The sequence below is a fragment of the Salmo salar genome, chromosome ssa14 (genome assembly GCF_905237065.1).
Source record: "Salmo salar chromosome ssa14, Ssal_v3.1, whole genome shotgun sequence".
NCBI classification, from domain to species: domain Eukaryota; kingdom Metazoa; phylum Chordata; class Actinopteri; order Salmoniformes; family Salmonidae; genus Salmo; species Salmo salar.
The window spans coordinates 22,294,579-22,318,302 of NC_059455.1; the positions used below are offsets into that span (position 1 = coordinate 22,294,579).

Sequence of the window (23,724 nt, forward strand, 5' to 3'; positions counted from 1 at the left end):
CCGTATTATGGCCTTCACTTAATTCCTTAAATAATTCCACTACCTTTACCCGCGAGGAAATGATAAGTAAGGTCTAGCGAACCTGCCTGTTCCAAGTGGAAATAGCATCTAGGACTACTTTCTGTTTTGCGATTGAAATAACACCATTCTCCATGCACTGTATATGATAAGAACTATTGATAAGAGCTAGTTAAATGAGTAATCTGTTTGGATAAGGGGATTGTAAATATAGGCTAAATGACAGTCTATTTTAGAATGTTTTATTCATATTCCATAACTTTTCCTTTTTCCTTCAATTTGTAGGCAATAGGCTATGTTAAATATTATTAGCCACTACCTGTAGTGTAGGTAATAATCCCGTATATTTAACTGCCAATTTAGTGTTTGTTCTATTACATTGTTTGATTTAGATTACCTTTATTTATTTCCTCTGTAAACGCTGTCACGTCCTTGTGGTTGTGGCTGATGGTCAAGTAATAGTGGATGCTATTTAATGAAGGCCAAATACAAATTGTAGTATAAAATACATTGGGGCATGTAGGCTAATTAAATCATTATGGAGCTCATTTATGGTGCTCAAATCATTACTTTGAACTTGATGCACGGTGCAAGACTGGAAACTTGCTATCACACAGTTCCATGATCAATGCGGGAAATTAGGGTATTATAATTATATTGTAGGCTACACTACTTCCATTGTCAAACCACTTTTTTTTTGTTTGTGCGTAAAGGCTGTATTTTTCCATGAAGTAGGATTTAGGATTATTCCATAAACATTAATAATAATGTGTAAAATCAGTGTTTTTAAATCGACCCATGGGTTCTAAAATGGAGATGACAAATATGCATATGTTTTCATTGCTATCTTTATATATTCTGAACGCATTCTCCAGTCTACATTCAAGATCAAATTCAAATTAATGCTACACCATATTTAAAGGGATTTCTTCCCAAAAAAATGAACAGAAACAAATTTAACAAAAACTCCCTGATCAAATTAGTAGGCCACCCAGTGGGTGTGTTTTTGGTGTTGAATTTAATTTATTCAGTGCACACAAGGGAACCACGCCCTCAAATCTCGTTAAGTGCCTCCATAAGGTAAGTCTAAGTATCAACTACTGAGAAGTGAGTAGGGAAGGCGTGCATTTCGTAAGTCTGAATCGACCTGTCTAAGAATAGGGTGCGGTTGGGATTTAGCCAGAGTCATGTTGGTTTAATGAATTGTGACAGAATACCGTTGGATGTATGTTGTTGTTATGTGACTTTCATACTTTCCACCCTTCCACCTCATGAATCCATGTATTCATTACTTCCTGAGAGAGGGTATAACTATATGTCTTGTATAGAATATACTGAAGATAGACATGTTTTATAAAGTTTAGCCCACTGCTCCAGTTATTATTTTCCATTCCTACCATAGCGTGATCAAAATATGAAAATGTAACAACAATCTGCTGTTAAAACTTTAACAGACTCCAAAACATGCCATAATGTTTTGCATGTACTGTATGGCTAACACTGATCCAAGGCAAGCAGTACAATATGTTGTGTAACACACAACTCCAATCAGCCCCCCTAATGTTATTAGAAACATTCATTAAAGGTCACATTTAGTGGTACAGGAATGTGGAGATTAGTACAGACGCCTCAAGTTTTCAGTTTCACTATCAAGATTTTGATACAGCTGCACATTTTTAACCTTCAGGCAATGTCAATAATCTAATCCACATCTTTTATAATGAGTTATGCATTTGTTGATGTTTCTTTTCGATTAACACTTAAAGTGTCAACATGATCCTTTTATAATTGAGAACAGTCAGTATGTAATTCCCATGGGACTGCTATGCAGGGGTATATAGCTCTCCCTTTCTACTTGCCATGTTACTGTAAAGATTACATACGGCTATTAGTATGGTGATGGCAATGCAAAGTGATTGTAGAAAAAAAAACTTGCTGTATAAATTCCTTAATCAACTGCAGAATTTGTCAATGGACATCTAATGTATTCCACGCATTTCATCCAAACAGAGGACACATCACATCGTTATTGTGATGAGAGTTTTTTTTGTGTGAATTCTATAGCGGGTTCAACCTTCTTAAACCCGGACGGGGACTCAGGCACGGAGGCCGACAGCGAACCTCAGCTAACCTTTTACACTGACCCCAATCGCAGCAGGCGCCGCAGCCGAGGTATGAGAAATGGTAACGCCAACAGCGCGTGGGGCTCAGGGGGTAAGGAAGGAATATTATACTGTACAGACATCATCTGATTTCATACTCGCATGATGACAATAAAAAATACATATATTAGAGTAAATGAATGGACAACAAATGTATGTGTTTACAATGCTTGAGTTCAAACACATATACATGTATTCAAACATTCTCTCTTTGCTAGTGATCATGGTTGGTGTTAACAATGTGCTTTGTTCTAACCCTTTTGAGTATGTGTACGATTTTGATATCTGCCTAACTTGAGACAATAATGTTTTTAGCATTGTAATGTTTGAAATAAAGGAAGCGATTGGCTTGTATTGTTGTTGTGTGACTGAAAGCGCATGGGACCAACAGTATATTTGTGAGCATGCTATATGTCCTTGGCGCTGTGATGTACAGTAATGATGTGGGGAACCGAATGCCCCTAACACTGAGTTGCCAAAATGAAAGCATCTGAACGACCAGATATGGCATGCCTGCCTCAACATCCTCAACACCACCTCCAACCAATTAAGATTTTGTTATCTGCACAGGTGTCATAAACAAAATAACCAACACGTTTAATTAGTAAAACAGTTAAGAATAGAATGTGCATTTCTACACAAACCGTGAAGCTAACAAAATAAATGTTGACTTGATGAGACATTACTTGATTTTTAAAATTTTTATCTGGATACCTGAACTCATGTTACTGAAATGCAATACCATCTGTAGATGGTAAAAAAAAAATTTAAAAAAAAAGATGTGCAGAGAGAGTGTCATAATGATGGGATTCATTTTTTATTCTCTTTTTGTTAAAAAAACGTAATGGATGAAGTTTGTGGCTTTGTGTCACATTGCAAAGAAGGGAATTGGAATTATAAGATTATGTTCCCTTGTTAGCAAAAATGCACTCCGTAAAAAGTTCCCTATATGTGGGTGAATTTGTTTTACAAGTTAGGTCTCGGTATTACTCTGCAATCATTTGTTTTTAAGGATTAACTTAAGCTATATTTTGAATTAAGAAGTTCTGCCTGAGTTATTTTAAGAATACTAAAATGGACATTAATCGAGGAATATTGGATAGGGCTTAAGAATCCCTTCTAACAAAGTTGAAGGCTGTTATTGGCTTCCTATAATACAGGTCAGATTGTTGTTGGTATGTGTGTGCGTGTGTGTGTGTGTGTGTGTGTGTGTGTGTGTGTGTGTGTGTGTGTGTGTGCTATAAGGTAGGAAACTTTTTTTTTGGGGGGGGGTAGATCAGCTTTAATATTGCAGATAGATTGTGGCTTCTATTAATGTAATTGTCTCCATTTCCAATCCCCCATAGTTTTGGGTAAAAATAAAAATATATCTGTATTTACAGTATGTTAGCAGGCGTGCTATAAGTAATGAACTCTGGTGGGGCTGCACCAAACCGGATGGCAGGAAAAGAGAAGAAAGAGGCAAAGCAACCTCTGAACTGCTCTTATTTGGGCTATTTTCTTTTTTTCCTTCAGCACATATGGCAATAGCACCCTTCAAAGTAACACTTTTATCGCTCCACCAGCTAGACTTGACTAGCCAAATCTCCCAAAGGCCACCGGTTTGATACAGAGGTCCCTTTCATGGGCAGAAAGCCCAGTGATGACTTGTTTGTAAGCGACTCCCTTGCTGTAGGTGCTGGAGGGAGTAAAGGGGTGCTTCCCAAATTGCACCATATTCCCTTTATAGTGCACTACCTGACCCTATGAGCCCTGGTCAAAAGTAATGCACTATAAAGGGAATAAGGTGCCATTTGGGAAATAGCCACAGTGTGGTTTCAGCATCACATGCTTCCCCTTTGTTGTCTGTGTCCTTCTTTTTTCCAGCAGGTTCGCCACGAAGCCCCATCAATAAGACCACCCTGACTTTGATCAGCGTTGTCAGCTGTGTGATCGGCCTGGTGTACTCCTCACACCTCTCCTGTGGCCTCAACGTCCGGGTCATCCTCCATGTGCCCGAGCACCTCATCGCAGACGGTAAGGGGCGATCGCCTGCCCTCCTGAAAACCACAGGAGTATAACTGTATGCCTCTCTGCTACCCCACTCCCAGACAAAGGGAAATGGGGAAATGTCACTAGGCTGATTCCTCCCCTCTCCCCTCTCTCCTCCCATGTGAGACCACAACAGATGTGCCCTCAAAGCATCAAAGCACAATCAGGCCAGGTCGTCGTGACCACCCACTGTATCATCACTCTTTCTCTCTCCACTTTCTGTGTGCTTGGGCTGGCTCGCTAATGAATTTCAGGGTAGCTAGCACCTGCAGAAAAGCACTGCAGGCCAAGTACTCACTCTTGGCTCATTGGCATTTTTCAGCCATCATGGGAGCTGGCAGTCCAGATATATTATGGGGTGTGACTTGCCTTACTCATCCATCATTCCGGTTTGATTTGATTCCTAACCACAACTGTATTCCACGGATACTCCGGGTGTTATTATCATTCCAGAAGGCATCCAGGGGAGGCAACGCTGAAAAGAGATGAAGGATTGTGAATTTGCCTTTTGAATCGCAGGAACTCTGATTTAGAACGTGTCCATAAATGTCTACACAATCTTATCAGACTTAATGTAATGTTGTGGTTAAGGTGATAACAATCTAGGTTTTTGCCTAGGAGAAATCTATATTTATGCCACAGCTGTGTATGCTATGCACCTTCAGAAATATGAAATGAGTTGCCGGAACATTGTGTCCTATCCATTTCACTGCTGTTTTTCATCCGGGGAAATGTAATACTCAGAAAATGTATTCTTTTTTGTGCCTTGTGATAACAGTCTGTACTCACAAACTGTTAAATAGAAAGGTTAATAGAACTGCTGATGTACAGTACTGAACCTTTAATTGATCAGGTAGGTGCCTAAATTGTGTGTTTTCCAACAACCCTTTCCCTTTTTCTTAGGGTCCAAGTTCATTTTGCTGCAGGGCAGTCAACTGGATGCATCTGACTGGCTGAACCCGGCCCAGGTGTTGCTATACTACCAGCAGAATGCCAGCGGGCCTTGGATCAATGAGCTGTGTGGCCGCCGCATTCTGGACCCCTGTGAACACCAGTGTGATCCAGAGACAGGTACTATACCGCATAGTGCATGCCACCGATTCTCACACTCTGGCAACCAATTACATCTGTCTGCACTTCATTGAACTTCAATATTGAATTTAAGTTAACTGTATTGTATTTATTTAGCAAAAAAAGGTATACATACAAATGTGCATTGGATCCCCAGAGGATTGCACTTTAAAAAATTTTTAAATACGTTTCTCAGGTAGTTCTCAAATGTATATGAATGTACAGAAAGCAAGAAAGATCTGAATGGAATGATGTATTTGAGTTTGTATCACAAGCAGACCTCGCTTCAAATACATGTGTATTTGAGTATTTGTTATTTAAAAACTTTCTTTCTGTGTTTTCAAGTATTTAAAAATATACAGCCCAGTACTTTTATTTTAGTATTTGAATGGTTATTTGTAGAAAACCAAGAGGTTGACCAAATTGTATCTGTAAGTATATTCAAATACTTATTTCAAATACTATTTTCAAATACCTAGGTTTAATGAAGGGGAGTGGGCCTCCCGAGTGGCGCAGTGGTCTAAGGCACTGCATCGCAGTGCATGCTGTTCGTTCCACTAGAGATTCTGGGTTTGAGTCCAGGCTCTGTCGCAGCCGGCCACGACCGGGAGACCCATGGTGCGGTGCACAATTGGCCCAGCGTCGTCCGGGTTAGGGGAGGGTTTGGACGGCAGGGATGTACTTGTCCCATCGTGCACTAGTGACTCCTCCTGTGGCAAGCCGGGCGCAGTGCTCGCTGTTTCCTCTGACACATTGGCGTGGCTGGCTTCTGGGTTAAGTGGGCATTGTGTCAAGAAGCAGCGCGGCTTGGCTTGGCTTGGTTGGGTTGTGTTTCGGAGGATGCACAGCTCTCGACCTTCACCTCTCCAGAGTCCGTACAGGAGTTGCAGCAATGAGACAAGACTGTAACTATCAATTGGATACCATGAAATTGGGGAGAAAAATGGCAACCCCAAAAAATATAAATTAAAATTAAATGAAGGGGTTTGTATTTGAGTCAGTGTATATGAGTATTTTCAAGTACTTTCCAAGTGTGTTGAGATGTTTTGGGATGAGTTGGAAAAGCAGAGTGAAGGAAAATCAGCCAACAAGTGCTCAGCATATGTGGCAACTCCTTCAAGACTGTTGGAAAAGCATTCCAGGTGAAGCTGGTTGAGAGAATGCCAAGTGTGTGCAAAGCTGTCATCAAGGGTGGCTACTGAAAATCTGAAATACATAATATCTTTTTTGATGTAACTTTTTTTGCTTACTACATGATTCCATATGTGTTATTTCATAGTTTTGATGTCTTCACTGTTATTCTACAATGTAGATTATTGTAAAAATAAAGAGAATGAGTAGGTGTGTCCAAACTTTTGACGGGTACTGTATATATATATATTATGATGAGTACTGTATATATTTGACGGGTAACTTATATATATATATATATATTTGACGGGTAGTGTATATATTTGACGGGTAACTTATATATATATAAATATATATATTTGACCTGTAACTTTTGACGGGTACTGTATATATATGTGTATATATATATATATATATATATATATATATATATATATATATATATATATATATATATATATATATATATATATATATACAGTACCCATCAAAAGTTTGGAAAATATATATATATATTTATATATATACAGTACCCGTCAAAAGTTTGGACACACCTACTCATTCTCTTTATTTTTTACAATAATCTACATTGTAGAATAACAGTGAAGACATTAAAACTATGAAATAACACATATGGAATCATGTAGTAAGCAACAAAAATATTACATCTAAAAATATATTATGTATTTGAGATTTTTCAAAGTAGCCACCCTTTCTTTGCCTTGATGACAGCTTTGCACACACTTGTATAAAGCTGTAACGTAAGAAAATGTGGAAAAAGTCAAGGGGTCTGTGTATATATATATATATATATATATATATATATATATGGATTAAATTGTTTTTTACCCTCATCAATCTACACACAATACCCGATAATGACAAAGCAAAAACAGGTTTTTAGAAATGTTTTCAAATTAATTAACAGTAACAAAACTGAAATATCACATTTACATAAGTATTCAGACCCTTTACTCAGCACGTTGTTGAAGAACCTTTGGCAGTGATTACAGCCTCAAGTTTTCCTATGGTATGACGCTACAAGCTTGGCATGCCTGTTTCTTGGGAGTTTCTCCCATTCTTCTCTGCAGATCCTCTCAAGCTCTGTCAGGTTGGATGGTTCAAGTCCGGGCTCTGGCTGGGCCACTCATGTTAAAAATGTTAAACATTAAAACTTCTTGCGGATTAGTGGGACGCTACCGTCCCATTTCAAAAACTTCTGGTGAAAATGCAGAGCGCCAAATTCTAATTAAATTACTATAAATATTAAACTTTCATGAAATCACAAGTGCAATACATCAAAATAAAGTTTAACTTCTCTAGGGCCAGTGGGACGATTTCGTCCCACCTACGTAACAGCCAGTGGAATCCCGTGGCACGTTATTCAAATACCTTAGAAATGCTATTACTTCAATTTCTCAAACATATGACTATTTTACACCATTTTAAAGATAAGACTCTCGTTAATCTAACCACACTGTCCGATTTCAAAAAGGCTTTACAACGAAAGCAAAACATTAGATTATGCCAGCAGAGTACCCAGCCAGAAATAATCAGACACCCATTTTTCAAGCTAGCATATAATGTCACAAAAACCCAGAAGACAGCTAAATGCAGCACTAACCTTTGATGATCTTCATCAGATGACACACCTAGGACATTATGTTATACAATACATGCATGTTTCGTTCAATCAAGTTCATATTTATATCAAAAACCAGCTTTTTACATTAGCATGTGACGTTCAGAACTAGCATACTTCCGGTGAATTTACAAAAAATTTACTAAATTACTCACGATAAACGTTTACAAAAAGCATAACAATTATTTTAAGAATTATAGATACAGAACTCCTCTATGCACTCGATATGTCCGATTTTAAAATAGCTTTTCGGTGAAAGCATATTTTGCAATATTCTCAGTAGATAGCCCGGCATCACAGGGCTAGCTATTTAGACACCCAGCAAGTTTAGCACTCACCAAAGTCAGATTTACTATAAGAAAAATGTTATTACCTTTGGTGTTCTTCGTCAGAATGCACTCCCAGGACTTCTACTTCAATAACAAATGTTGGTTTGGTCCCAAATAATCCATTGTTATATCCAAACAGCGGCGTTTTGTTTGTGCGTTCAAGACACTATCCGAAAGGGTAAAGAAGGGTGACGAGCACGGAGCATTTCGTGACAAAAAAATTATAAATATTCCATTACCGTACTTCGAAGCATGTCAACCGTTGTTTAAAATCAATTTTTATGCCATTTTTCTCATAAAAAAGCGATAATATTCCGACCGGGAATCTGCGTTTAGGTAAAAAGACGAAAGAAAATAAAGCACGGGGTCGACTCGTGCACGCGCCTAAGCCCATTGTCCTCTGATCGGCCACTTGCCAAAAGCGTAAATGTGTTTCAGCCTGGGGCTGCCTCGATATCATTCAGCTTTTTCCCGGGCTCTGAGAGCCTATGGGAGCCGTAGGAAGTGTCACGTTACAGCAAAGATCCTCAGTCTTCAATAAACAGAGACATGAAGAACAAGATCTTGTCAGAGAGGGCACTTCCTGTAAGGAATCTTCTCAGGTTTTTGCCTGCCATATGAGTTCTGTTATACTCACAGACACCATTAAAACAGTTTTAGAAACTTTAGGGTGTTTTCTATCCAAAGCCAATAATTATATGCATATTCTAGTTACTGGGCAGGAGTAGTAACCAGATTAAATCGGGTACGTTTTTTATCCAGCCGTGTCAATACTGCCCCCTATCCCCAACAGGTTATTTAACCAGGTAGGCTAGTTGAGAACTAAGACCTGGTCAAAAACAGGTAGGAACAGGTAGGTGAGGAAGGAAGATGGCGGACTGAACAAAGTTATGTAGAGCACCTCAAGACAAAAACATAATATTCAATATCGGTAAGTTAGACTAAAATATTAGCACTTCACAATCTGGTGGGTGATAACCTTCAATCTGGATAATAACACAAAACAAATCTTAACCTCTCTAGGGTAGGTGGCACCAAATCGTCTCACCTACGTAACAGCTAGTGGAATCCTGTGGCGCGTTATTCAAATACCTTAGAAATGCTATTACTTCAATTTCTCAAACATATGACTATTTTACACCATTTTAAAGACAAGACTCTCGTTAATCTAACCACACTGTCCGATTTCAAAAAGGCTTTACAACGAAAGCAAAACATTAGATTATGTCAGCAGAGTACCCAGCCAGAAATAATCAGACACCCATTTTTCAAGCTAGACTATAATGTCACATAAACCCAAACCACAGCTAAATGTAGCGCTAACCTTTGATGATCTTCATCAGATGACAACCCTAGGACATTATGTTATACAATACATGCATGTTTTGTTCAATCAAGTTCATATTTATATCAAAAACCAGCTTTTTACATTAGCATGTGACTAGCATGTGACTAGCATTCCCACCGAACACTGCCGGTGAATTTACTAAATTACTCACGATAAACGTTCACAAAAAGCATAACAATTATTTTAAGAATTATAGATACAGAACTCCTCTATGCACTCGATATGTCCGATTTTAAAATAGCTTTTCGGTGAAAGCACATTTTGCAATATTCTCAGTAGATAGCCCGGCATCACAGAGCTAGCTATTTAGACACCCAGCAAGTTTAGCACTCACCAAAGTCAGATTTACTATAAGAAAAATGTTATTACCTTTGCTGTCTTCGTCAGAATGCACTCCCAGGACTTCTACTTCAATAACAAATGTTGGTTTGGTCCCAAATAATCCATCGTTATATCCAAATAGCGGCGTTTTGTTCGTGCGTTCAAGACACTATCCGAAAGGGTAAATAAGGGTGACGAGCATGGCGCAATTCGTGACAAAAAAAATCGAAATATTCCATTACCGTACTTCGAAGCATGTCAACCGCTGTTTAAAATAAATTTTTATGCCATTTTTCTCATAAAAAAGCGATAATATTCCGACCGGGAATCTGCATTTAGGTAAACAGACCGAAAGAAAATAAAGCATGGGGTCGACTCGGGCACGCGCCTAAGCCCATAGTACTCTGATCGGCCACTTGCCAAACGCGATAAAGTGTTTCAGCCAGAGGATGCCTCGATATCGTTCAGCTTTTTCCCGGGCTCTGAGAGCCTATGGGAGCCGTAGGAAGTGTCACGTTATAGCAAAGATCCTCAGTCTTCAATAAAAAGAGCCAAGATGAAACACAACTTGTCAGACAGGCCACTTCCTGCATGGAATCTTCTCAGGTTTTGGCCTGCCATATGAGTTCTGGTATACTCACAGACACCATTCAAACAGTTTTAGAAACGTTAGGGTGTTTTCTATTCAAAGCCAATAATTATATGCATATTCTAGTTACTGGGCAGGAGTAGTAACCAGATTAAATCGGGTACGCTTTTATCCGGCCGTGTCAATACTGCCCCCTAGCCCTAAAAGGTTAAAAATCTAGACGTTCCGCTAGCGGAACACCTGCTCCAATATCCAATGATGGGCGTGGCGCGAAATACAAACTCCTCGAAAATCCGAAAACTTCAATTTTTCAAACATATGACTATTTTACACCTCTCCGATTTCAAAAAGGCTTTACAGCGAAAGCAAAACATTAGATTATGTCAGCAGAGTACCCAGCAAGAAAGAATCAGACACCCATTTTTCAAGCTAGCATATAATGTCACAAAAAACAAAACCACAGCTAAATGCAGCACTAACCTTTGATGATCTTCATCAGATGACACTCCTAGGACATTATGTTATACAATACATGCATGTTTTGTTCAATCAAGTTCATATTTATATCAAAAACCAGCTTTTTACATTAGCATGTAACGTTCAGAACTAGCATTCCCACCGAACTCTTCCGGTGAATTTACTAAATTACTCATGATAAACGTTCACAAAAAACATAACAATTATTTTAAGAATTATAGATACAGAACTCCTTTATGCAATCACGGTGTCTGATTTTAACCTGTTGGGGGTAGGGGGCAGTATTGACACGGCCGGATAAAAAACGTACCCGATTTAATCTGGTTACTACTCCTGCCCAGTAATTCGAATATGCATATAATGATTGGCTTTGGATAGAAAACACCCTAAAGTTTCTAAAACTGTTTGAATGGTGTCTGTGAGTATAACAGTACTCATATGGCAGGCAAAAACCTGAGAAGATTCCTTACAGGAAGTGCCCTCTCTGACAAGATCTTGTTCTTCATGTCTCTGTTTATTGAAGACTGAGGGTCTTTGCTGTAACGTGACACTTCCTACGGCTCCCATAGGCTCTCAGAGCCCGGGAAAAAGCTGAATGATATCGAGGCAGCCCCAGGCTGAAACACATTATCGCTTTTGGCAAGTGGCCGATCAGAGGACAATGGGCTTAGGAGCGTGCACGAGTCGACCCCGTGCTTTATTTTCTTTCGTCATTTTACCTAAACGCAGATTCCCGGTCGAAATATTATCGCTTTTTTACGAGAAAAATGGCATAAAAATTGATTTTAAACAGCGGTTGACATGCTTCGAAGTACGGTAATGGAATATTTAGACATTTCTTGTCACGAAATGCTCCGTGCTCGTCACCCTTCTTTACCCTTTCGGATAGTGTCTTGAATGCACGAACAAAACGCCGCTGTTTGGATATAACTATGGATTATTTGGGACCAAACCAACATTTGTTATTGAAGTAGAAGTCCTGGGAGTGCATTCTGACGAAGAACACCAAAGGTAATCAAACTTTTCTAATAGTAAATCGGAGTTTGGTGAAGGCTAAACTTGCTGGGTGTCTAAATAGCTAGCCCTGTGATGCCGGGCTATCTACTTAGAATATTGCAAAATGTGCTTTCACCGAAAAGCTATTTTAAAATCGGACATATCGAGTGCATAGAGGAGTTCTGTATCTATAATTCTTAAAATAATTGTTATGCTTTTTGTGAACGTTTATCGTGAGTAATTTAGTACATTTTTTGTAAATTCACCGGAAGTTTGCCGGGAGTATGCTAGTTCTGAACGTCACATGCTAATGTAAAAAGCTGGTTTTTGATATAAATATGAACTTGATTGAACAAAACATGCATGTATTGTATAACATAATGTCCTAGGGTTGTCATCTGATGAAGATCATCAAAGGTTAGTGCTGCATTTAGCTGTCTTCTGGGTTTTTGTGACATTATATGCTAGCTTGAAAAATGGGTGTCTGATTATTTCTGGCTGGGTACTCTGCTGACATAATCTAATGTTTTGCTTTTGTTGTAAAGCCTTTTTGAAATCGGACAGTGTGGTTAGATTAACGAGAGTCTTGTCTTTAAAATGGTGTAAAATAGTCATATGTTTGAGAAATTGAAGTAATAGCATTTCTAAGGTATTTGAATAACGCGCCACGGGATTTCACTGGCTGTTACGTAGGTGGGACGAAATCGTCCCACTGGCCCTAGAGAAGTTAAAATAGCTTTTCGGTGAAAGCACATTTTGCAATATTCTGAGTAGATAGCCCGGCCATCATGGCTAGCTATTTTGACACCCACCAAGTTTGGTACTCACCAAACTCAGATTTACTATAAGAAACATTGGATTACCTTTGCTGTTCTTCGTCAGAATGCACTCCCAGGACTTCTACTTCATCACCCAATGTTGTTTTGGTTCCAAATAATCCATAGTTATATCCAAATAGCGGCGTTTTGTTGTGCGTTCAAGACACTATCCGAAGGGTAAAGAAGGGTGACGTGCCCGGCGCGTTTCGTGACAAAAAAATTCAAAATATTCCATTACCGTACTTCGAAGCATGTCAAACGCTGTTTAAAATCAATTTTTATGCAATTTTTCTCGTAAAAAAGCGATAATATTCCGACCGGGAGTCGTTGTTTTCGTTCAAAGACTGAAAATGTAAACATGGAGTCGTCTCATGCACGCGCGCCCCAGTCTCATTGTTCTCAGATCGACCACTTACCAAATGCGCTACTGTTTTTCAGCCATGGCCTGCAAAGTCATCATTCAACGTTCTGGCGCCTTCTGAGAGCCTATGGGAGCGTTAGAAAATGTCACGTTACAGCAGAGATCCTCTGTTTTGGATAGAGATGGCAAAGAAGGCCAAGAAATGGTCAGACAGGGTACTTCCTGTACAGAATCTTCTCAGGTTTTGGCCTGCCATTTGAGTTCTGTTATACTCACAGACACCATTCAAACAGTTTTAGAAACTTTGGAGTGTTTTCTATCCAAAGCTAATAATTATATGCATATTCTAGTTTCTGGGCAGGAGTAATAATCAGATTAGATCGGGTACGTTTTTTATCCGGCCGTGAAAATACTGCCCCCTATCCATAACAAGTTAAGACTATAGACATTTATTGACAAATATTACGAAAACAAGCAACACCCAAACATGACGGAGAGTAAGACAGGGGAACCGATTTCAAAACGAAAACGTGACTCTTCTACAGACACAGACGATTTAATATTTTCGAAACCGATCTGTTAAAATCAATAAATGACAAACTGGGTATACTTGAATTAGTTAGTAAGGATATAAAAGAGTTGAAGGCAAGCCCCGAGATGAGTGATGAAAAAGCAGCGACATTGGAGAAGGAAACACACAAGCTAAAAGGGACAGTCAACAAGATTGAAACCGAAGTGAATGAAATGAAAAAGGAGAACACCGTTCTGAGAGAAGCCTTACTGGACATACAAACTAGAACCATGAGAGAGAATCTGGTACTTACAGGTATCCAGGAGAAAGAAGGGGAAGTTCCTGAATCTGTAGTTAGAGAGTTCCTCCTTACAACGCTTCAAATCCCAAGCGAAGCTATCGACAAAATCCAACTTGAACGTGTACACCGCTTCGGACAGAGAGGCCAAAGGTATGAATGCCAGATCGCTGCCAAATTTTCTTCATTTAAAGATAAAATAATGGTTAAAAGCCTGGGTAAAAGACTTGCTGGGACCAAAATTGGCATGAATGATCAGAACGGCGTAAAGTTCTGTATCCAATTTTCTAAGAAAATAGATTAAAAGGGAAACGAGTAGCTCTCGTCATTGATAAACTATATATTGATAACCAGTTGTTCAAAGACTACTCCATGGTTATTTTAAAAAATTACAAAGTTCTCATAGATGAGGAAAATAATGAAACACAATTCTAGCCCGGTTATGGATTCTAACAATACAATAAAAAAAATAGCTTTTGTATATATCTTCACATAAAACTAATTGGAAAACACAAGCACTAATTCAACATGGTGAAGATATAAACAAAGTAAACAGAAGGCACAGTATGTGTGGATGGTGTGTGTGTGTGTGTTTATCTTTTTATTTTATTTGTTATGTTTGGGAAAGTTGAGTGAGTGAGTGAGTAATGAAATGGTTGCATATTCCAGAACCAATGTATTGCTGAGAGCTGGGGTATGAGAGGGCTTTCAATGTTGTTCAGATGATGGATATACTTTTATAATGAATTATACGTTTTATTTATTTATTTATTTATTTATTGTCCTATCATGGTGGAACAGTTTTAAAATAAATTATACATTTAATTTATTTATTGTCCCATCCTAAAAGATGTTAGGGACAATAGAGGATGATCCACAGCTATATATAATACAAATCGAGGTGAGGGCGAGGGAAATGCATTTGGCAATTGATTTACTTCAATTCGGTAAATGGCACTCTGTGCTCTTTTCGAAGGATGGATCCAAGTCTGTTCAGGGCTATGGGATACGGGGGATCGAGGGTGGTCTGCTGGGCATTGGGATGACAACCCAACTAGGGATGAGGAAGGTTTTTAGCGGGTGGAATAGTAGGGACCAATTGGAGGTTTACTTAGTAGCAATGCAAATATCATGGTACAGCTATATAGACACTCAATCATCATGTTACTTTTTAATGGTACGTTTACAAACATATATTTTCATAAATAGAATTTAAAGTTGTGTCTCATTATGGTAAGTGGTGAAATAAGTATAGCCAGTTACAAATGTAATGGCACAGCAGATAATAAGAAAAGACGATCAGTATTTACCTGGTTAAAAGAAAAGGAATATAATATATATTGTTTACAGGAAACCCATTCAACAATTTTAGATTAAGTTTTGTGGAAAAACAACTGGGGGGCGAAATATATTTCTCCCATGGACAAAGAAATTCAAAAGGGGTGATGGTTTTAATTAACAGTAATTTTGATCCAAATGTGCAAATTGTCCAAACAGATTATCAAGGTAGATGGATTATTTTAAATATGTTATTGGACAATAAACAGATATGGCTTATTAACCTATACGGTCCGAATAATGATGATTCAAGCTTTTTTGAAAATATATATAAGAATTGATCAACTCTACAAGCAACACTAGACTCTATTATTATGGTGGGAGATTTTAATACGGTCTTAAATACATCTATGGACCGGAAAGGAAATCACACTACAAACTATCACCCTCAGGCACTTAAGGAAATCATGAATGTCATGGATATATTGGAATTAGTGGATATATGGAGACTTAAATACCCTGACCTAGTGAGATATACATGGTGGAGGCTTAATCAACCTAGTCGTCTTGACTACTTTCTTATGCCATTCTCTCTGGCACCAAAAGATAAAAAAGTGTTGATAGGGGACAGAATGCGGTCGGATCATCACATAATTGGCATATACACTGCTCAAAAATATAAAGGGAACACTTAAACAACACATCCTAGATCTGAATGAAAGAAATAATATTATTAAATACTTTTTTATTTACATAGTTGAATGTGCTGACAACAAAATCACACAAAAATAATAAATGAAAATCCAATTTATCAACCCATGGAGGTCTGGATTTGGAGTCACACTCAAAATTAAAGTGGAAAACCACACTACAGGCTGATCCAAATTTGATGTAATGTCCTTAAAACAAGTCAAAATGAGGCTCAGTAGTGTGTGTGGCCTCCACGTGCCTGTATGACCTCCCTACAACGCCTGGGCATGCTCCTGATGAGGTGGCGGATGGTCTCCTGAGGGATCTCCTCCCAGACCTGGACTAAAGCATCCGCCAACTCCTGGACAGTCTGTGGTGCAACGTGGCGTTGGTGGATGGAGCGAGACATGATGTCCCAGATGTGCTCAATTGGATTCAGGTCTGGGGAACGGGCGGGCCAGTCCATAGCATCAATGCCTTCCTCTTGCAGGAACTGCTGACACACTCCAGCCACATGAGGTCTAGCATTGTCTTGCATTAGGAGGAACCCAGGGCCAACCGCACCAGCATATGGTCTCACAAGGGGTCTGAGGATCTCATCTCGGTACCTAATGGCAGTCAGGCTACCTCTGGCAAGCACATGGAGGGCTGTGCGGCCCCCCAAAGAAATGCCACCCCACACCATGACTGGCCCACCGCCAAACCGGTCATGCTGGAGGATGTTGCAGGCAGCAGAACGTTCTCCACGGCGTCTCCAGACTCTGTCACGTCTGTCACGTGCTCAGTGTGAACCTGCTTTCATCTGTGAAGAGCACAGGGCGCCAGTGGCGAATTTGCCAATCTTGGTGTTCTCGGGCAAATGCCAAATGTCCTGCACGGTGTTGGGCTGTAAGCACAACCCCCACCTGTGGACGTCGGGCCCTCATACCACCCTCATGGAGTCTGTTTCTGACCGTTTGAGCAGACACATGCACATTTGTGGCCTGCTGGAGATCATTTTGCAGGGCTCTGGCAATGCTTCTCCTGCTCCTCCTTGCACAAAGACGGAGATAGCGGTCCTGCTGCTGGGTTGTTGCCCTCCTACGGCCTCCTCCACATCTCCTGATGTACTGGCCTGTCTCCTGGTAGCGCCTCCATGCTCTGGACACTACGCTGACAGACACAGCAAACCTTCTTCCCACAGCTCGCATTGATGTGCCGTCCTGGATGAAGAGCACAGGGCGCCAGTGGCGAATTTGCCAATCTTGGTGTTCTCGGGCAAATGCCAAACGTCCTGCATGGTGTTGGGCTGTAAGCACAACCCCCACCTGTGGACGTCGGGCCCTCATACCACCCTCATGGAGTCTGTTTCTGACCGTTTGAGCAGACACATGCACATTTGTGGCCTGCTGGAGATCATTTTGCAGGGCTCTGGCAATGCTTCTCCTGCTCCTCCTTGCACAAAGACGGAGATAGCGGTCCTGCTGCTGGGTTGTTGCCCTCCTACGGCCTCCTCCACATCTCCTGATGTACTGGCCTGTCTCCTGGTAGCGCCTCCATACTCTGGACACTACGCTGACAGACACAGCAAACCTTCTTGCCACAGCTCGCATTGATGTGCCATCCTGGATGAGCTGCACTACCTGAGCCACTTGTGTGGGTTGTAGACTCCGGCTCATGTTACCACTAGAGTGAAAGCACCGCTAGCATTCAAAAGTGACCAAAACATCAGCCAGGAAGCATAGGAACTGAGAAGTGGTCTGTGGTCCCCACCTGCAGAACCACTCCTTTATTGGGGGTGTCTTGCTAATTGCCTATAATTTCCATCTGTTGTCTATTCCATTTGCACAACAGCATGTGAAATTTATTGTCAATCAGTGTTGCTTCCTAAGTGGACAGTTTGATTTCACAGAAGTGTGATTGACTTGGAGTTACATTGTGTTGTTTAAGTGTTCCCTTTATTTTTTGGAGCAGTATATATTACTCTTACAGAATTTCCACGTCGGCAAGGATATTGGAAATTTAATCAAAGCCTACTAGATGATAAATTGTTTAGAACTAGGACAGAAGAATTTATAACTTTATAACAACTTTTTCAGACATAACATAGGTACAGCAGATCCCCTTATTGTATGGGACACTTTTAAGTGTGCCTTTAGAGGCCATGCAATTCAGTACTCATTTATAAAACGAAAGCAATTTACATCAAAAGAGTCCATATTAACAAAGGCAATTGAAGGACTAACAGTACAGTTAGATAGCAATACAAATGGTACCGTAGAGGCACAGAATAAGTTAGAGGAAAAACAAAAAGAAATGGAGTAACTTATTCAAGAAAGATCCAGTGTAGTATATTATAAAAATTAAGCGAACTGGATGGAATATGGGGAAAAATGCACCAAATTATTGTTCAATCTTCAATATAGAAATGCTACCAAAAAAATGTATTTAAACTTGTTACAAATGATGGAGTAATGCATGATTCACCAAATTATAACTGAAACTAATTGTATGGATTTTTTCCCTAATAATAATGTAAAATTAACATCTGTACAGAAAGACTCATGTGAAGGCCAAATTACAGAGGAGGAACTGCTTGATGCAATTGGGGCCTTTAAGGATGGGAAAACACCAGGGCTGGATGGCATACCAGTGGAAGTATACAAAACTTTTTTTGATATACTCAAAGGACCATTATTAGCATGTTTTAACCACTCCTATATAAATGGTAGATTATCAGACACGCAACAAGAAGGTCTGATATCATTATTACTGAAACAGGAAGCAAATGGTAGATATAAAGATCCAGTCCATTTAAAAAATTGGAGACCTCTTACACTTCAGTGTTGTGATGCAAAAATCCTAGCAAAATGCTTGGCGCATAGAATTAAAAATGTATTGTCAGATATTATTCATCCTAATCAGACAGGTTTTATACATAGATGATACATTGGAGATAATATAAGACAAGTACTGGAAACAATAGAATACTATGAAATATCAGGGACACCAGGCCTGGTTTTCATAGCAGATTTTGAAAAGGCTTTTGATAAAGTACGACTGGAGTTTATATATAAATGCCTAGAATATTTCAATTTTGGGGAATCTCTTATAAAATGGGTTAAAGTTATGTATAGTAACCCTAGGTGTCAAATAGTAAATAATGGCTACATCTCAGAAAGCTTTAAATTATCTAGAGGAGTAAAACAAGGTTGTCCACTATCGGCATATTTATTTATTATTGCCATTGAAATGTTAGCTGTTAAGATTAGATCAAACTATTAAGGGATTAGAAATCCGTGGCTTAAAAACTAAGTGTCACGTCCTGACCAGTAAAAGGGGTTATTTGTTATAGTAGTTTGGTCAGGGCGTGGCAGGGGGTGTTTGTTTTGTGTGTTTTGGGTTTTTTGATGTGTGTTCTATATTTTCTATTTCTATGTTCATTCTATGTACCCTATCTATGTTTTGTATTTCTGTGTTTTGGCCTGGTATGGCTCTCAATCAGGGACAGCTGTACATCATTGTCGCTGATTGTGAGCCATACTTTGGTAGCCCTTTTTCCACCTGTCTGGTGTGGGAAGTTGATTTTGCATTGCTGTTACTAGCCTGCGAAACTGTTCGTTCGTTGTGTTGCTTCTTGTTTATTGTTTTTGCTGGTTCACCATTTATATTAAAATATGATGAACCCAACCCACGCTGCGCCTTGGTCTCACTCTAACGTCGGACGTTACACTAAGGTGTCATTGTACGCCGATGATTCATGTTTTCTTTTAAAACCACAATTAGAGTCTCTCCATGGCCTCATAGAGCATCTAGATACTTTTGCTATCCTCTCTGGATTATATTATGTATTGGATCACAAAAAAATGCACATTTTACATTACCATGTAGTTTACCAATTAAATGGTCTGACGGAGATGTGGACATACTCGGTATACAAATCCCAAAAGAAAGAAATGATCTCACTCCAATAAATCTTTATAGAAAGGAAAGGAAAATACCTGTCTATTTGTGGAAAAATCACCCTGATTAACTCTTTAATCATATCACAGTTTACCTATTTGCTTATGGTTTTGCCTACCTGCTTTTGAAATTATATGAACAAAAAAGATTCAATTTTATTTGGAACGGCAAGCCAGATAAAATTAAAAGGGCCTATTTATATAACGAATATGAATTCGGAGGGCAGAAATTATTAAATATTAAAGCATTAGACCTCTCACTAAAGGCATCAGTCATACCAAAGTTCTACTTAAATCCAAACTGGTTTTCTAGTAAATTGGTACGAATGTCTCATCCTATGTTCAAGAAGGGCCTTTTTCCCTTTATTCAGATTACACCTGCCCACTTTCGGTTGTTTGAAAAGGAAATAATCTCCAAAATATCTTTCTTTTTTAAACAAGCCTTAGAAAGTTGGTTGCAATTTCAGTTTAATCCACCTGAAAAGACAGAACAAATAATACAACAAATATTGTGGTTAAATTCAAATATAGTAATTTCGAAGAAATGTTTAAAAAAAATTTAGTGAATTATATTATAAATAGGACTGGTGGAGTGATGTCACACATGCAGCTAACACAGACATATGGAAATGTCTGCTTAACCCAAAATTACAACCAATTAATTGCAGCATTACCACAAAAATGGAAGAGGCAAGTAGAAGGGGAAAAAAGTAAGAAACTTGTATGTCGGCCCTGTATTAAAGAACATAAATGGTTAAAGAAAAGTGTGATAAATAAAAACATATACCAATTTCATTTAAGGACCAAAAAACTGACAGCTGTGCCATATATATTGCAAAATAGTTGGGAAGAGATTTTCGATGTACCCATTCCATGGCACATGGTTTATGAATTGATACGCAAAACAACGCCGGATTCAAAGCTTTGAATTTTTCAATTTAAATTACTATACAAAATTCTTGCAACTAATATAATGTTATATATATGGGGGATACAATCTTCCCAGCTCTGCAGATTCTGCTGTGAGGAGGCAGAGTCATTAGATCATTTATTTTGGTATTGTCCATATGTAGCTCGTTTTTGGTCACAGGTCCAGGAATGGCTGAAGAATTGCAACATTTGCCTAGAACTAATGCTGCAGATAGCAATACTGGGTGATTTGAAAAGCCATAGTCAATCAATCAATAATATAATAATTATTTTAGCAAAAATGTTTATTTTTGATTTACAATCTGTAGAAGCTATGAGAATAGAAAGGTTCGATTGTTTTGTGAAGCATCACAGCACAGTTTAAAAATTAATGGCAAATAGAAATCCGAAATGGATGATGTTGAGAGATAGATGGGAGGGGTTGAATGGAGCTGAAGGGTGGGACTAATAACAAGATAAACAATGTAAAACATACGGGGTCTGTAAAATGTATATAGGTTCAGAACTTTTGTGATATAGCACAGTTACAAATAGAAATCAAACTGGATGGACATCAGAAATAGAGGAAGGACTAAAAACAAACAAAAAATAACTATTGTAGCTCAGTTGGTAGAGCATGGTGTTTGCAACGCCAGGGTTGTGGGTTCGATTCCCACGGGGGGGCCAGCACAGAAAAAAAAAAAAAAATTTAAAAATGTAAAAAAATAAATAACAAAAAAATGTATGAAATTGTATGAAATGTATGCATTCACTACTGTAAGTCGCTCTGGATAAGAGCGTCTGCTAAATGACTAAAAATGTAAATGTAAATGTAAAATAGACTGTGTCTGTAAAATGTGTATAAGATGAATAAATTGAAGGTAAAAGCTGAAGTGTTTATGAGTTTACTCCAATTGGGGGATCGGTGGTAGGGTTTGCGGGGAATAATAATAAAGGTATATTTTTTAAAAAAGTATGTATGTCTATATATGTATGTGTATGTATATATGTCTATATGTATGCATGCGTGTATGGATATATATATACCCCAAAACTATATAGGGGATTGGAAATGATGCAGACAATTACATTGATGGAAGCAATATTCTTTCCGCAATATTAAGCTGATCCATCCATACATTTTTTTTTTTTAAATAAATTTAAAAAAGATTACAAAAATAAAAACGACCTGGCCAAGATAAAGCAAAGCAGTGCAACACAAACAACAACACAGAGTTACACATGGAATAAACAAACATACAGTCAATAGTAAAATAGAAAAAGTCTATATAAAGTGTGTGAAAATGAGGTAGGATAAGGGAGGTAAGGCAATAAATAGGCCATAGTGTCAAAATAATTACAATATAGCAATTAAACACTGGAGTGATAGATGTGCAGAAGATGAATGTGCAAGTAAAGATACTGGGGTGCAAAGGAGCAAAATAAATAAAATAAATAACAGTATGGGGATGAGGTAATTGGATGAGCTATTTACAGATGGGCTATGTACAGGTGCAGTGATCTGTGAGCTGCTCTGACAGCTGGTGCTTAAAGTTAGTGAGGGAGATATGAGTCTCCAGCTTCAGTGATTTTTGCAGTTCGTTCCAGTCATTGGCAGCAGAGAACTGGAAGGAAAGGCGGCCAAAGGAGGAGTTGGTTTTGGGGGTGACCAGGGAAATATACCTGCTGGAGCGCGTGCTATGGGTGGGTGCTGCTGTGGTGACCAGTGAGCTGAGATAAGGCGGGGCTTTACCTAGCGAAGGCTTATAGATGACCTGGAGCCAGTGGGTTTGGCGACGAATATGAAGCGAGGGCCAGCCAACGAGAGCATACAGGTCGCAGTGGTGGGTAGTATATGGGGCTTTGGTGACAAAACGGATGGCACTGTGATAGACTGCATCCAATTTGCTGAGTGGAGTGTTGGAGGCTATTTTGTAAATTACATCACCGAAGTCAAGGATCGGTAGGATAGTCAGTTTTACAAGGGTATGTTTGGCGGCATGAGTGAAGGATGCTTTGCTGCGAAATAGGAAGCCGATTCTAGATGTAATTTTGGATTGGAGATGTTTAATGTGAGTCTGGAAGGAGAGTTTACAGTCTAACCAGACACCTAGGTATTTGTAGTTGTCCATATATTCTAAGTCAGAACCGTCCAGAGTAGTGATGCTGGACGGGCGGGCAGGTGTGGGCAGTGATCGGTTGAAGCGCATGCATTTAGTTTTACTTGCATTTAAGAGCAGTTGGAGGCCAAGGAAGGAGAGTTGTATGGCATTGAAGCTCGATCGGGAGGTTTGTTAAGACAGTGTCCAAAGAAGGACCAGAATTATACAGAATGGTGTCGTCTGCGTAGAGGTGGATCAGAGAATCACCAGCAGCATGAGTGACATCATTGATGTATACAGACAAAAGAGTTGGCCCGAGGATTGAACCCTGTGGCACCCCCAAAGAGACTGCCATCGTTCCAGACATCAGGCCCTCCAATTTGACACACTGAACTCTGTCTGAGATGTAGTTGGTGAACCAGGCGAGGCAGTCATTTGAGAAACCAAGGCTGTTGAGTCTGCCGATAAGAATGTGGTGATTGACAGAGTCGAAAGCCTTGGCCAGGTCAATGAATACAGCTGCACAGTATTGTCTCTTATCGATGGCGGTTATGATATTGTTTAGGACCTTGAGCATGGCTGAGGTGCAACCATGACCAGCTCGGAAACCAGATTGCATAGTGGAGAAGGTACAGTGGGATTCGAAATGGTCGGTGATCTGTTTGTTAACTTGGCTTTCGAAGACCTTAGAAAGGCAGGGT

At 39.2% G+C, this 23,724-nt stretch overlaps 1 protein-coding gene across 7 annotated transcripts in view; it reads left to right on the top strand.

Annotated features, from left to right (window-relative positions):
* The window catches only part of LOC100380755 (astrotactin-1), a 305,222-nt gene that overhangs the window by 90,243 nt on the left and 191,255 nt on the right, over nucleotides 1-23,724 (top strand). For 2 of the 7 annotated variants that reach the window (XM_014140032.2, XM_014140030.2), the window contains exons 5-7: nucleotides 2,083-2,232; nucleotides 4,047-4,196; nucleotides 5,115-5,282. In XM_014140032.2, coding sequence (XP_013995507.1) covers nucleotides 2,083-2,232; nucleotides 4,047-4,196; nucleotides 5,115-5,282 — 468 coding nt within the window. The remainder of the gene's footprint in view (nucleotides 1-2,082; nucleotides 2,233-4,046; nucleotides 4,197-5,114; nucleotides 5,283-23,724) is intronic. The other 5 variants (XM_014140031.2, XM_014140033.2, XM_014140034.2 and 2 more) reach the window with 5 other exon arrangements.